Source organism: Trachurus japonicus, chromosome 24, assembly GCF_045865225.1.
Source record: "Trachurus japonicus isolate A0001 chromosome 24, Traja_1.0".
NCBI lineage: Eukaryota > Metazoa > Chordata > Actinopteri > Carangiformes > Carangidae > Trachurus > Trachurus japonicus.
In genome coordinates this window covers 15533484-15547263 of record NC_140930.1, presented here as the reverse complement: position 1 = coordinate 15547263, position 13780 = coordinate 15533484, and the positions used below count along the sequence as shown (strand labels likewise).

Here is a 13780-nt window from a genome sequence, read left to right as displayed (position 1 = left end):
TCATGCAGCGATGCCCCCAACTGATTCAAAGGACTCATCAGTTGTGCTTTCCATTGTAAATTTGAAATCCCTGATGTTTTCAGATGATTAACTTCTTGGGATTTTATGATAATTGCATATGTTTCATCCGAGCTGAATCCTTTCATATTCTCTATCAAACCTTATCAGGTATCAAATTCAAAGAGACTTCATTTAGATAAGACGTTTAACAGCAGGATTTTCCTGATAATTGACACAGCTGGATCGTCTCTCTGTAGGCAGCAGCCAGCACACAGTCATGTTTCTTTTCCTTCACAAAACACGGAGTCACCGGCTTTCTGAGAACATGTTACCAACACAGACAAAGATTAATTTTACCTGAGTTCATGTCAACAAGCTATAAGTGATATAAGGTGTTGTTTGTATTTAAACTGAGGCTGAATGAGGCAAAAAAACATAGTTATTATTTTTCACAGATACTGCAATTCTGTTAGCAATTTTTTCATTTCAATTTCACTAAATATACATTGAAATGATGTGATTTTTGCAGTGACTCTACCAACTAAGTATCCAGCTTCATTTAATATGGTCTGTGGAGACATCCCATGATATTGGTTTGTTGTTCAGCTCCAAAATTGCTTCCTAACTTTTTGTTCCAAACATCCCAAAAAATAAAACTGACTTGAAAATGGCTAGACCTTCTGACAGACTCGTACTGGCTGCGGTGGATCTGGCTCTGACTTAAACCTGTGTTGAGATACTGGAGCTCATTTCTTAAGGGAAACTCACCGATTGTCCTCCACCGAACTGGGCAGGCAGCCTCCTGCCAGGCATCTTTGGTCTGTTTGCAGTGGGGTGAGAGAGCTTCTCCGAGGTAGACGACAAGTCATCAAAACTCATCAGATCCGCTGTGGATACACGACAGAAAGAAACAAAGACAAAAAATAACGAGAAATGATTATTTCTGTTTTTCTGTGGAGCGTTTCAGCCGTGACTAAAAGAACAAACCACGGCTGAACAAATTGAATTGTGTTCCATCTGAATGCAATCTAAGTGGCTGGCAATCAGCTTAGGCACAGGTTGATTTCCTGCCAGCCAGTGATAACAGTAAGTAAAAAAAGAAAAGGCCCATAAAATATGCTCATATGTTCAAATATGAAATGGTCCATCAAGCAGACAAAGGCTGCACTCAACAGAATGTGATTAGAACATATTTTAGGAAATCAATACAAACAAAATACAACAAGATTTCTACATTAAAGGGACAACGAGGAGTTTTGGAAAAGCGAAGCGTTTTCACACTACATTTATGAGCCTCCGCGCGCACCGTAAAATTCTTTGACCGGCGCAAGACAGACTCATGTTTTCATTCATCAAGAAATAAAGTCAGAGGTTCGAAGAGGTTCACATACCGTCGTAGTTCTGACCATAAACGGCGATTCAGCTGCGTTATTCTCATGACTCGCCACGAAACCGAAAGTAAGGAAACGCTGGTCGGCTCGACCAGCATTTCTGCCACCACTAATAATAACAAAATAACGATAGAGACAAATCGATATATTTATCGAAAATGGGCCCATTAACAAGTGTGGGTAGCGGAGATTCATTCACATTAACGTGAGACTTTTTTATAACCGAATAGAAACTCCTCGTTGTCCCTTTAAATTAAAATCAGCCGCATTAAGAAAAAAATAAGCTACATGCCAAAATAGGGCATAGCGCATTTCAAACTTTAGGCAATTGAGACTTCATGGATTTTAAGGGTGTAGGCACAAACAGAAATTCAGTTCACAGCTAACATCATGTTTAGAAATGGTTTTGTTGTTTATTCTGTAGAACAGAGACGAGTTAAAGTCAGTGATCATCAGGCCAAATAACCAAACCTTGCTCATCTTAAAAGACTGTAAACGATCAGGTGGATTATTATCATACACTGTAATGACGTCATATGTTTTTAGATTCTTTTGTGGGACAGTGGACTGAATCTTGTTTCACTTTCTGCAACATAAGTGTCAGTTCAACGGTGACCAAAAACAAGGCTGGGCCAAGACCTATGGCGAAACCACATGTGGCCAATGTGTGAAATCGGCAATGTGGGTGTAAACTGCTGTGAATAATCCTCGCGTACTGGGGATGTTCTCTCCATCGCGGCCCCACCTACAGTATATTTACAGAGGAGAGCAGATTTCTCAGCACTGATCAACAAGTGACTCTGTTCTTTACTGAATCCAACTTACAGCCTTTCTTTATCAAACAACCTCCTACATTTGTACCACAGAGCTTCTCATGTGTTTGTTGATCAGATACGCGTCACTACTTCTGCCTTTGTCTGAGAATTTGCGGTTTTGCAGTTACGTATGAGAACTTAAAGTAAACACTTGTTGTGCGGGCTGTGCAGGTAAAGGAATGAGTCACTCCCACTTGTTATTATATAACAGAGAAAAACTTTGTCAGTGGCTGTGTGACAAGCACTTAGCACCTACCCACTGGTAACCTGCTGCAGGCCGAAGGCAGCACCCCTGACTGCAGGACAGATTGAGTTTTCATGTTCCGTGGTGTGGTGTGAGAGACACTGAGGAGCTCTTTATCGCCTGTACAAGGCATCTGTCATAAACACAGAGCTCTCTGGTCAAACACCCTCCAGTCCATCTATTAAACCTCTATTAGATGTATTTTCTCTGTGACTTCTGTGCCTCCCCTCCCTGTTCCCCTGGGTTCCCCCTTCTCATGAATCTCTTATCCTGTTCTAAAAACATCGGCCTCCAAACTACTAATCATTTCAATGATGTCAGTTCATGCTCCTTTCCACAGTTTCCTCATCACCCCCTGTCTTTTTTCATTTCTCTCAGACGTACACTGCAATACTTTGGCTATAGAGGGTGATGTCAATTACAGCAGCAAGTCTTCCTCTCCACTTTCGCAGCAGTTATGTATAAGGCTTATGCATAAGGATGCACAGATCAAGCTTTCCAAACCTAGCTCCAAGTTAAAATATGCAAAAACTGAAGAAGTAGACTGTTAATTGACAGTTTTTCTAAGAGGAATATTTCATTTTTCTTACCATTGATTGGTTACTTTGGTATTCTTACACTACACTATACTATAGCTCCTAATTCAGTCTTATGGTTTGATGAGGTTCTTACGCCACTGAAATCAACATCAATCCAGAACAGTCAGTTGAAGATCTCAGAAGATACAGAGAAAACCTAATGTTAACCACAGTCATTCTAACAATCTCCTGCCTGTCTGAGAATAACAGCGTCAACATGTTATTTACTGGCCAGACTGTGAAGTGCTGACCTGCTACCACGATTGGATTTTTTTGTCACTTGTGAAATGATGCAATTTTTTCCTCCATCACCGCCTATCGCGAGTCATCGCTCACAGAGAGACATGGTTTAAGAAATCATTCATCAACAGTCTGTGGATAAATGACGCAGACCGAAAGAACATTCAAGTGACCAGGACCTGAAATAAAACACCTTTACATGTGACTGTAGCATTCATTTCCTCTGCAGCTGAAATAAACAAACTTCCCCATTACTCTGGACTTTGACTGTGGTTAGAAAGAGTCTGCACTGGACCGACCTGTATCAGAGGGCTTCTCTCCCCAGTCTCCAGACAGTGTCTTGGGTTTGGTGGGCAATAATGGCTCAAAGTCGGACTTTGGTCGTGTGGAAGGCACCTCTCCATTGTGCCTGAAAAAAATGGGGGAAATGTTGAAGAACATTCACTGTATCCACATCCTCAGTCAATATAGGAGACTCTTTCCTTTCCTTCTTATAAGACACAGTTTCTTAAAGGGAACCTATTGTGTTTTTCCAGCTTTTCAGACGTATAAATATGTTTAGAATGTTGGATACTTGCTTTAAGGTGCGTTCACTCCGAATCTTTTATTTTTGTCGCTGGCGACGAGTTTAAATATTAAGTCAATGCAAATCACTGAGGCTCTGAGCGACAGCGACACAGCGATAGAGCGAAAATTCACCTTTTCGAAAAGGTAAGGTGAGTCTGTGCCAAACTGACGAGCGATTGCAGCTGAGCGACAACAAAGGAGCGATACGAGCGACAGCGACAAAAATAAAAGGTCCGGTGTGAACGCACCTTTAGAGGACGTCGAAGTGCCATATCATGAGGTTGGCGTGTTGAAGTGAACCCCGGGGGCAGTTCCAGGCAGTTCTGAGCCGCTGCAAACTCTCAAGTTTGGAGAGTTTTTTCTAAAGTCTGTTTTTGTAACTTTACAACTTCGACGGCAACTGGCCTGGCTCTGGCCTCAGTGCCCAGTGGTAATGTGAGAGGGGGCGTGTCGCTGCCCCCCCATCACAGCAGAGTCGGTGCAGTAGGGTGAAGCAGGAAAGAGCCAGCTATTGCTTGTATGCGATAAGTATGGAGTTTTTTAACGATCAAAACTTTCAATAGTGCCTCACTGTGGTTCAATATCTCAAAAAGCCCCTGAAATGAGCATAATGGTTCCCCTTTAAGAATACCTTGTTGCACTGACAGTCAAGAGCATAATAAGACTTACTTGAGGCTTGGCGACGGAGCGAGAGGCTTGTCGGGCCTCTTGGGTGGGACGCTGCCCTGTCTGCCTTTCCCCGGAGGGGGGATTGGCTTCTTGGGTGGGACCACCGGCGCTGCAGGCTTGGATGGTTTGAGATCTGGCGTTGGCTTGTCGACTGGAACACAGAAAGAAGAGTTGGTGGAGGGTTGGAAAAGGGAAGGTCGACATCATGTTAGTGAAACAGGTAATGTTGTGAGAAGAGAGAAACGCAGACAGAGAGCAAGGAAGAGACGCAAAAGGAACATGAAGTCATTCAATTCTCCAAGAGAGCGTCTGAACAGACAATAATAAGTTTCCCCTTCCCACTGGGGGTAACTAAGGTAAATCTGACAAGACTGAGTCACAGAGGCTGTTTACATCTCCTTTATGTGCTGAGCTGAAATGACCATCGCTCAACCTTGAATCAGCTGACAACCCTGTTACCTTGGATACTAAAAGAGGATGTAGTTCATCCATATAATAAACTAGATGATTAACTTTCACAATGTCCTCAGAAATCTTAGAGAAACATCACGATGTGCTGCAGAGGTAAAACAGCAAGGGTGTTCACAGACAATGGAGCGTTCTACGACGATGTGACTCAAATGATGCTTCTAGTCTGAGTAGGACACATCTGTGTGGAGCAGTGGGGGAAAAAATACCCGTCCAAAAACAAAGTGTTACAGAGTAAGTTTCATAATGTCATTTTCAGCTAGCGCAGTATTAATTAGCTGTTTTTCCACAACACAGCTGTCGTGTGAAGTCTTCATCCCTGTTTATGTGCTGCTCCCTTCACACTGAACTTAAGTAAGCCTCGTGGGGCTCTGAGACCTCACGTCCCTGAGGACCTGGTGACAGATGAATGGAGGGAAAAAAAAGAAGGGAGGCTGATGTAAGAAACCTGAATGCATGGGCAGAGTGACAAAGAAACAACAAGGGAAGAAAGAAGTTCGGTTAACACCAATTACTCAAGTGAGGAGATGGAAAAACATGAGGAGGCAGCGAGAGCGTGGGCCACATGCATAAATGCACTTTGTGTCAAACACTTGAGTGTGTCAGAAAAGGTTGATGCAGGCATGTGAGAGAGCAATCTGAGGGTGCCAACATGGAGCCCTGTGGGCACAGCAGTGAAGTGGGAGACTTTACTGCTTTATTTACCGGATGAGAGGAAAATGAAAACACACAACTGTGCAAAAGTGACAGTGCTACAGAAATGACTCTTCAGTGCTGGTGACCCGGAAGAGGTGATGCTGTAAATGTCATTTAACTTCGACATGTCATCTCGAACAACAGTTTCAACGCAAAAACAGGACACAGACAGACCTGCTATGACTGCCTGCTATTTTAATAGTTGTATTAAAACAGAAATGTTCTTCACGACTGATGACAAGAAAATAAGTCAATACTTAATTTTCCATTAGTCCAGTAAACATACAAACATGTTTAAACGGATGATACTTTATTAACATGATGACAATCTAAGCCGAGATTAAATGGGGGAAACAGTTATGTAAACCAATGTTGATGTCTCTCACAATCAGCGATTGTCACATCACATACTTGTATGATGATGTTCATGCTCTAGATTGCATGTAAAAAGCTCACATGAACTTGTTCAATATGGAGATAAATTCTCCTAAAGTGACAACTGGCCGCGGTGCAAATGTTTAGAATGAGACTGAAAATTAAATAAATAAATAAAGATTTACATGCTTCACTGATGTGGAGCTTTAACAGCTGTGGGGCTGATTTAACTGCTGTGAATGATGGATGCACATAAGGAACATACAAGATGCTGCCCAAAGATTAAAGGCATTAATCTTCAAACATGTGATGGTGCAACATAGAGCAGCGTCCCACAGTGTGAGACGTCTTGTTAGGAGTCAGGTCATCAGCTGAGCTCAGAGTAAGACAAAACATTCCCACCTCACTTTACTAAATTTGATTTGATTAAAACATCTCTAAAAAGTAAAATCATTATCTTTGTTGTTTTCATATTCTGCTTATTCTATTTTTTTCTCCATAGAAACAAAATGGCCACATGTTGTATCAGGTCGGACTGGCAAAATGTATTTTACCCGTCAACATTTCATAATTATACTGTATGTCATCAGACCACTACTATTCCATTATCATTAATCAGTTTCAATACTGAGTGATACAATCTTTTTATTGCCAAACTGAATCTAAGTGAAAATGATGCAACAGTGATGCAGCAGTTTAGACAAACTCTTCTCCACACACACGGCTCATTTCCTGTGTGTGGCAAATTAACAACAGATTGTCTTTTTGCCAACAATAGCTAGACACAGCTTTAACATGTGATGTGGTCACATGAGTAAAATATTCTCAACTTGAGTACAAACGTTCCCTGAAATCACAGAGAGCAGCCATGACAGGAAATGTCTGAACAGAGAAATAGCTTCTCGCCTTTTTGTTCAATAATTCTTTTTTCTCTGATTGAGTTGTCCTCTATTAGTATTACAGTATGTGTCACAGGTGGTTGTAACTATTGACATTTATTTCATGTCATATGGGTTTTGTCTTTGCTTTTCCTTTTTTTATAATGAACTATAGATTTTATCGAACTAAATAGGAAATGTGTCCAAAACAAGGTACTAACTTAAAGCAAACTACAGGTGGATCTGGAGTTGACATTTAAAATGTGAATGTATTCAGCTCTTGTTTTGTTTTAATGCTGGATGGCAGGGGCATTGTTGTCTTAAACTGATAGGATAGCAGAGAGAGAGTAACAAGCAGTGCAGATCAACACAGTCCGGAGTCGAACCGGCGATCACTGCATTGGGCACTGCCAACAAGGTACTCTTGATCATCGGGCCAGCGAGCACCCCTGGATGTGCTTTCTGCACTCTGAACTCATACTGTTGCATGTAGCCCATAATTCACAGTGATATCACTGTCAGAATCACATATAACTGTAAAGAGGAAGAGTGCAAATGTAACACTGGCTTGAGAAATGTCCTCAATTGAAAGTCACTTTTAAACTCCAGAGGAGCGAGGAGCAATCCACAGGTCAGAACTGAAGCTTAACGATGCTGAGAGAGCAAGAGTAGGAAGGATGGATACGATAAGGAGTCGAGGAAAGAGTGAAGAAGCCATGGAGGGACAGAACTATCCGAAGTGATGAGAAATGCGTGGATATAAATGGAGGAAAATCTGTGAGGAAATGAGAGGATGAGAGGAAACTGGGAGGGTGAAGTGGAAAGCAGCAAAAATGAAATGAAAGTAGAGTCCAGCTGTACCTCTGTCCTCCGTCCTGAGGGGATGGGGCTTCTTGTCGGCACTGGGAACCTCCGGTTTGAGAGCTGGCAAACGAAACATGGTCCAGAGTTAAGTCGCCTCGTCTGTCTGACCCGACCGACTCCAGACTCAACAGACAGCGAGAGGGAACACACACTCTCACAAAACCAGATACTGTACATAAAAAAAACCCAACTTCTCCCACACACACACACTCACATTCAAACGCATGCACGCACACACAGCCTTCTACCATACATCGAAAGACAGACAGTTACAAACACATTGATCCATTTTTATCTGTGGCACAAAAACCCTACTGTTAGTGTGTATTTGTGTTCAAACATTTTGTGGTTTTGTTTGTTTGAGGCGCACAGTTGTGTTACAGAATCTCGACAGAGACAGGAAGCCGTGCACAGAGGCAGAATATCAGATGTCCCAGAAACAGACACACATTGCGGTGGTTGAGGGCTACAAGTGCATCCTGTGCAGACGAGCACAAGCGCGCTGATGCAAGCGTGCACTCTGCAGACTGCAGGTTAACTGCTCTAATCTACGACTCAACACTTGACTCACTCACGTTTGAAGAGAGGAAAAGCACTGACAGCAGTTCAAATGTAGCAGGTTGAATCACTGCTCAACATTTACGTTTTGGTGCCAGGACATGATCTCTATTCATCAAAGAGGCCTCACACTGTGTACCTTCTCCTGTGACCTGAATAGTTTTTCCATGTGGCTAAGTAATGTGATTACTGACCTTTTTCAGCAGTAATCTGATTTCTGACATTAGATAAACCACAAACACGGTTTCCTTTACAAAGTTAGAGCCGTGTCTCCAACCTCATTTACTAGAAATGTCACTTCTTACCCATCAGTCAGGATATTTAGTTATTACGACCTCCATTCAGGACTTTTGAGAGAGTTCACCCTGATGGGTCTGAGCCTGTTTTGCCTGTTTTTTAATACTTGAGATTTTGCCTTTATATACCACATAAAAAATGTTTAAGATGCCCATGTTTGTTTGGTATTTTTTCACTTTAACCTACTTTATTAACACATTTGGCCCCAAAATCCACAGAAATCATCAAATCCAAATTGAAAAAATATACTCCCCCATCCATATCAGACGTCTCTGGTATATTCAGCACGTATCATCAGCTGATTCAACCACTTTTTTCCCAAATACATGGAAAAATACGCAACGTCTGCCCCTCCCATCCCCCCGACACATATTTTTTGTACCATCACATTAAAACGATCATAAGTTCGGTTTTACATGGTCTATCAAAGCCAAATAAAAACTGGGAGAGAGTTTCAAATCCGCAATTTCGAGTGAAGTTGACAGCAGCGCTCCAGGGTTCGTTTTCACGGCTTTTTGAAGACGTCATGCGAGGTGGTCACACCGGCGTGATCAAAGGACCCCAGAGGGTTCAGACTAAGAGCTAAAGCAGACCTGCGTTGGCTCTGGATCAGTCTGCTGTTGCTGTGAGAGTTACAGGGAGTGATCATGACTGAACAAAGCAGTTATTCAACAAATCATCTAAAAATTAAATAATTTCCTTTTTTTATATTATATTGGTCTGTGGCCTGAGGGTTTAATTCATCACTGGAACAACTGAAACCATGTTCACACAGGTAGATTTATACTGCACATGATGCTGTCACTGACTTAGATTTGCATCATTATTTAGATGAATCATGTTGTGCATGGCTAAGCTAGTGGAGATTCTTACAATGAAACAGAAAAAACAGAAAACACAAGAGTAACAATAACACAAGCCATGTTTTTTGATGATTAATAACCGTCTGTACTTTTGTTAAATGGTAGATTTCGGTTTTGTTTTTACTTTTGTCTGTTTTCACCATTTCTTCACTTTGACACCGGGGTTACTGAATGTACCTTGATGGACAAGAATGAGAATTTTATCCATTTAAATGAAACTAAGTATAAACATAGGGAAATGGTGTGGACAAATCATGAATCTGCATGTCTGCAAATCTTGAAAAGCCTTAATAAATAGCATTAAATTAAGTTCAGTAAAAAAAAAAAGGTGTCAAAAAAATAGTAATGACAAAGGTGTATTTTTTCCTCTGTATATTGTTGGCAATGTAGTAGACAGATTGGGTCTAGGCTAAGATAGGTCATTTAGAATATCATAGATGATATAGATAATATTTAGAAAGGAATTTTTTGTACCCTTTCCATGGCACAACCGTGTCATTCTTTCAATGTATTTTTAAAATTCCCATCATGTTTAAAGGCCATCAGGATGTGGACGGCTCATTAACCCAGCTTCCACACTGGAGTTTTCTCTGTGCAAATCTATTCTTCAATCCAGCTCTCATGTACTCAATTATAGACAGTAGCCTTACTTCACTTTGCTGCCAGTATCTATACATATGTATCCAATAATGATCACACCACCGATACATGAGGGTGACATTTTCAAACTGTTTGAGGGCGATGTAAAGAGACTACAAACAATTAAAAACTGTTCATACTGAACATTTAGTAAAAGTAGTTTCCTTTAGGTGAAGACAGTTCCACTGTGACGCCGTCACCTTTCCCTCACACCTTCTTGCTTGAGCTGGTAGAATTTAATGAGGTGGGGGTGGGAGGTGTTCCTTACCTGAGCTTTTTGTTGGTGGAGGTGGCTTCTTTGGTTTCTGAGATAGAGAGAAAAAGAGAAGAAAAAATAGGTCAGAGTTACATCAGTGAGAATGATGACTCATTACTGTACACTGGCATCTATTATCTCTATTACAGAAACCTCAACCCAGAGGGAAGCAGAAACGGAAAACACATTAAGTTTGGTCTAAACAAGTCCACCGTGGTGGAAATTTGCCTTCGGCCTCTCCAAGAACCAGGATTAAAGCTGAGAACACAAACCTTTAATGGCAAGGGAAAACTGATTTAATATTTTTTTTAGAGCTAAGCTAGAGTTAGTATCAATTCTATATACAAGTATCATCACTGTGATGACCAATTGAAGGATTTTATGACATTTTAGATGAACTACTGTTACACCTCAGTTCAATAATCCAGTGAGAACCAACCAGAATTGTGATTATGTAACATTGTTTAGTGCAACATGATGTTAAAAAATAAATTAAAATACTGCAGAGAACTATTTCAACTATAGCCTGTACTGGAAAGAGATATCGGCACTGCTTTTCTATTTGACAGCATGGTTGCAAGATTAAAGTATCTTTTTTTTCCCTTTATAGTTTGTCAGGTGATTTCAGCAGCTGCACTGCATGGAGACAGAAAGTGACAGTCTGCACTTTGAGCACAGATTTTAACTAGTAGAAAGTTCAGTTTCTTCCAGTAAGTCAGATGCTCCACCTTTGTAGTCAAACGCATTTGTGTATCTGCTACACGTGACAGAATAGTGTTTCTGTTAATCATGATAGGTGAAGTAAAATCATTTGAAAAGGCTGTCTGTTTTTTCTTTTTGAATAGATGACCCTCTCCTTGACCATGCACAGGATTTCTTATCACTGTGTCACTGACAGTAGTAATACTTTCAGTATAAGATCTGACATTGATTGTAGACCATATGAAAGACTGAGACCCACTGCAAAGGTGTGAAAATGTGTAAATGGAGATCACACATCTGAGATAGAAAAATAATTATCAGGCTGTTCAACCTGTTTGAGCTGCCACTGAGTCCAATACAGAAAACTATATATCTTACTAAAACTAAGCAGACAACACACAAGCTTAATATGTAACAGTTTGACTGGGTGATTAGTGGTCCAAATAATTGAAAGTCAATGCTTAGTTTAATTCAACATGAGAATAGATTTAGAAAAGTGTCAATTTCTTGACAGGAAATCGAGCACTACACACATCTCACACTGCGCAACACTTAGTATCTGCTCAGTGCAGCAGGGTGGTAGTGGGTGATAAGCCTCTGTCCTGTGGTGAGGACACGTTCTTCCAGCTCTTTACAAAAACACAGACTGATAACTCTCACCTGCTTAATATCAGAACGTCTGCCTGCCTTAAATATGTCCATAGCACTGAACTGGCTGACCCTTCAATTCATTCTGACTGTCTCTACATATCATTAGACCTCTTATATGGCTGAGTATTACTCCGCACACACTCAAAGCAGCCTTGGATTCAGAGTTGGAAATATAGGAATCAGAGCATTGATGAAAAATCAGGTCTCAAGAGCTACTGTAACAATATGATAGTGAGTGAACATAGAATTACCAAGTTGCCTTTACTATCAAAATTGTTAGATATTACAATACCCAAGCAACTTCTATCTGCACAGGGAGTGTCTGTTGTTTTTTGGTTAAGCGACCTATCACAGCATCCTCTTAGGGAGGCTGAGGCCCAAAGTCAGAATATTAGGAGCAGGTTAAGGGCATTTTCCTCTGTCTCTTTATTTTGTCCTTTTAGGTATGGTGTTACACAAGGACTGGTTTTGGGACCCATTGTGTTGTCTTTGTACCTGCCTTCCCTTTGGTATATTTTTCATACACGTCAGGCCAACTGCAGGAAATCTCAGCATCTGGTTTGATAATAATGTAAGCTTTGAACAGCACATCACAGAGTTTGTGCAATCATGTTGTCATCACCGTAGATGTGTTGATTTGAACTTATAATGGCCACCTAAGTCATCTTAAGCTTATCATAGTTGGAGTCCTGCAATCTCTTTACTTGCCATACAAACTTTACAGAACTCAGTTGCAAAACCAACAGATTTTATAATCACATCCCATCCATTTTTTAATTTGAACTAAAATTTTAAGGTCTTTCTAATTACTTTAAAAGTTCTTCCTGGTCTAACTCCCAGTTGTATCCCTGATCTTTTAAAACCCTACATGTTTGACATACATTTTGAGACCCTCGGGTGGGGATCTTTTATCTGTTCCTGAAACCCCGCTGAGAACTCAAGGGGACTGAGTTTTTGCAGTCAGCAGGGCTCCAGGCTCTGGATCATCTGCTGACTCTTTCTTTTAAGAACCTTCTAAAGACAGAGTTTTATCAGAGAGCCTTTCCTCACAACATTTCTTTTCATACACTAAACCATTTCTATCTATTTCTGCTTATTTTATGATTATATGTTTTGTGTTTTACTTAACTGCTCATAATTCACATTAGTTTATTTACAGTTATGACAATAATGCATCAGAACCAGAATGAACAGAATCTTCAGTGCTCATGTTCCATCACAGATTTCTACACAGAGGGAGACAATTGACGTCTTCACCAAGTTCGACAAGAAAAAAAAAAAAAAAAAAAGTTTCCAAGTTGAAACATCACTCAGGACTGTCAGTTCCCAAACCTGTGCTCATATCCTCGTCAAACCTGGTTCCCACAGTAACAGCCACAGGCATGATACTAGTATAGCAGTCATTATGTATTCAGGCTCCTTCAGTTTATCACAGTTTGTTATATTTAAAATCCTTTAAAATCAGTTGAAGAATGTGCCTGGACTCCATCGTCATGTTACCTGCACTGATACTTTGGCCTGGCTTTCAAACATTTGGCTGATGTCTGCCACTTTTGGTTTAGGAGAGATTTATAAAAACCTGTTGAAAAGCTTTTACTTCACTTCATGTAATGAGTTGTCAACCTGTCTCTCCTCCTGTCAGCAGAGACTCACACTGAGATCTTTTTCTTTTCCTTTGGTTTCTTATACATTGATTGCAAGTTAAATCTGAGCGTTTGACATGTTTTATAACATCTAGTGTAGGACTGGTGCATTAAATACCAGGTTTACTTCCAACAATTCAATTGTGAAAGTGCTGCTTTTTGATATTTAATCAAATTGCCATCTTCATCAATATCATTTAGTCCACCAATGGTGGACTAACTGTTGACAGACATTAAGGAAGTCAAGCCAGGCAAGTCGCATCCAATCCAATTATAAGATATCATCCTGCCAGAAGGATACATTTCACACCTTTATAAATTAACACTTCCAATTATGTATTTGTATTAGAGAGCTGTCTGTGCACAGAGCATTCTCATTGAACCAG

The 13780-nt window shown here is 40.6% G+C and overlaps 1 protein-coding gene across 2 annotated transcripts in view; it reads right to left on the bottom strand.

The window, feature by feature from the left end:
- The window catches only part of cd2ap (CD2-associated protein), a 93999-nt gene that overhangs the window by 11851 nt on the left and 68368 nt on the right, over positions 1-13780 (bottom strand). For both annotated transcript variants that reach the window (XM_085770378.1, XM_085770376.1), the window contains exons 11-15: positions 10411-10447; positions 7783-7845; positions 4505-4655; positions 3568-3677; positions 769-887 (exon numbers count right to left, since the gene is read on the bottom strand). In XM_085770378.1, coding sequence (XP_085626504.1) covers positions 769-887; positions 3568-3677; positions 4505-4655; positions 7783-7845; positions 10411-10447 — 480 coding nt within the window. The remainder of the gene's footprint in view (positions 1-768; positions 888-3567; positions 3678-4504; positions 4656-7782; positions 7846-10410; positions 10448-13780) is intronic.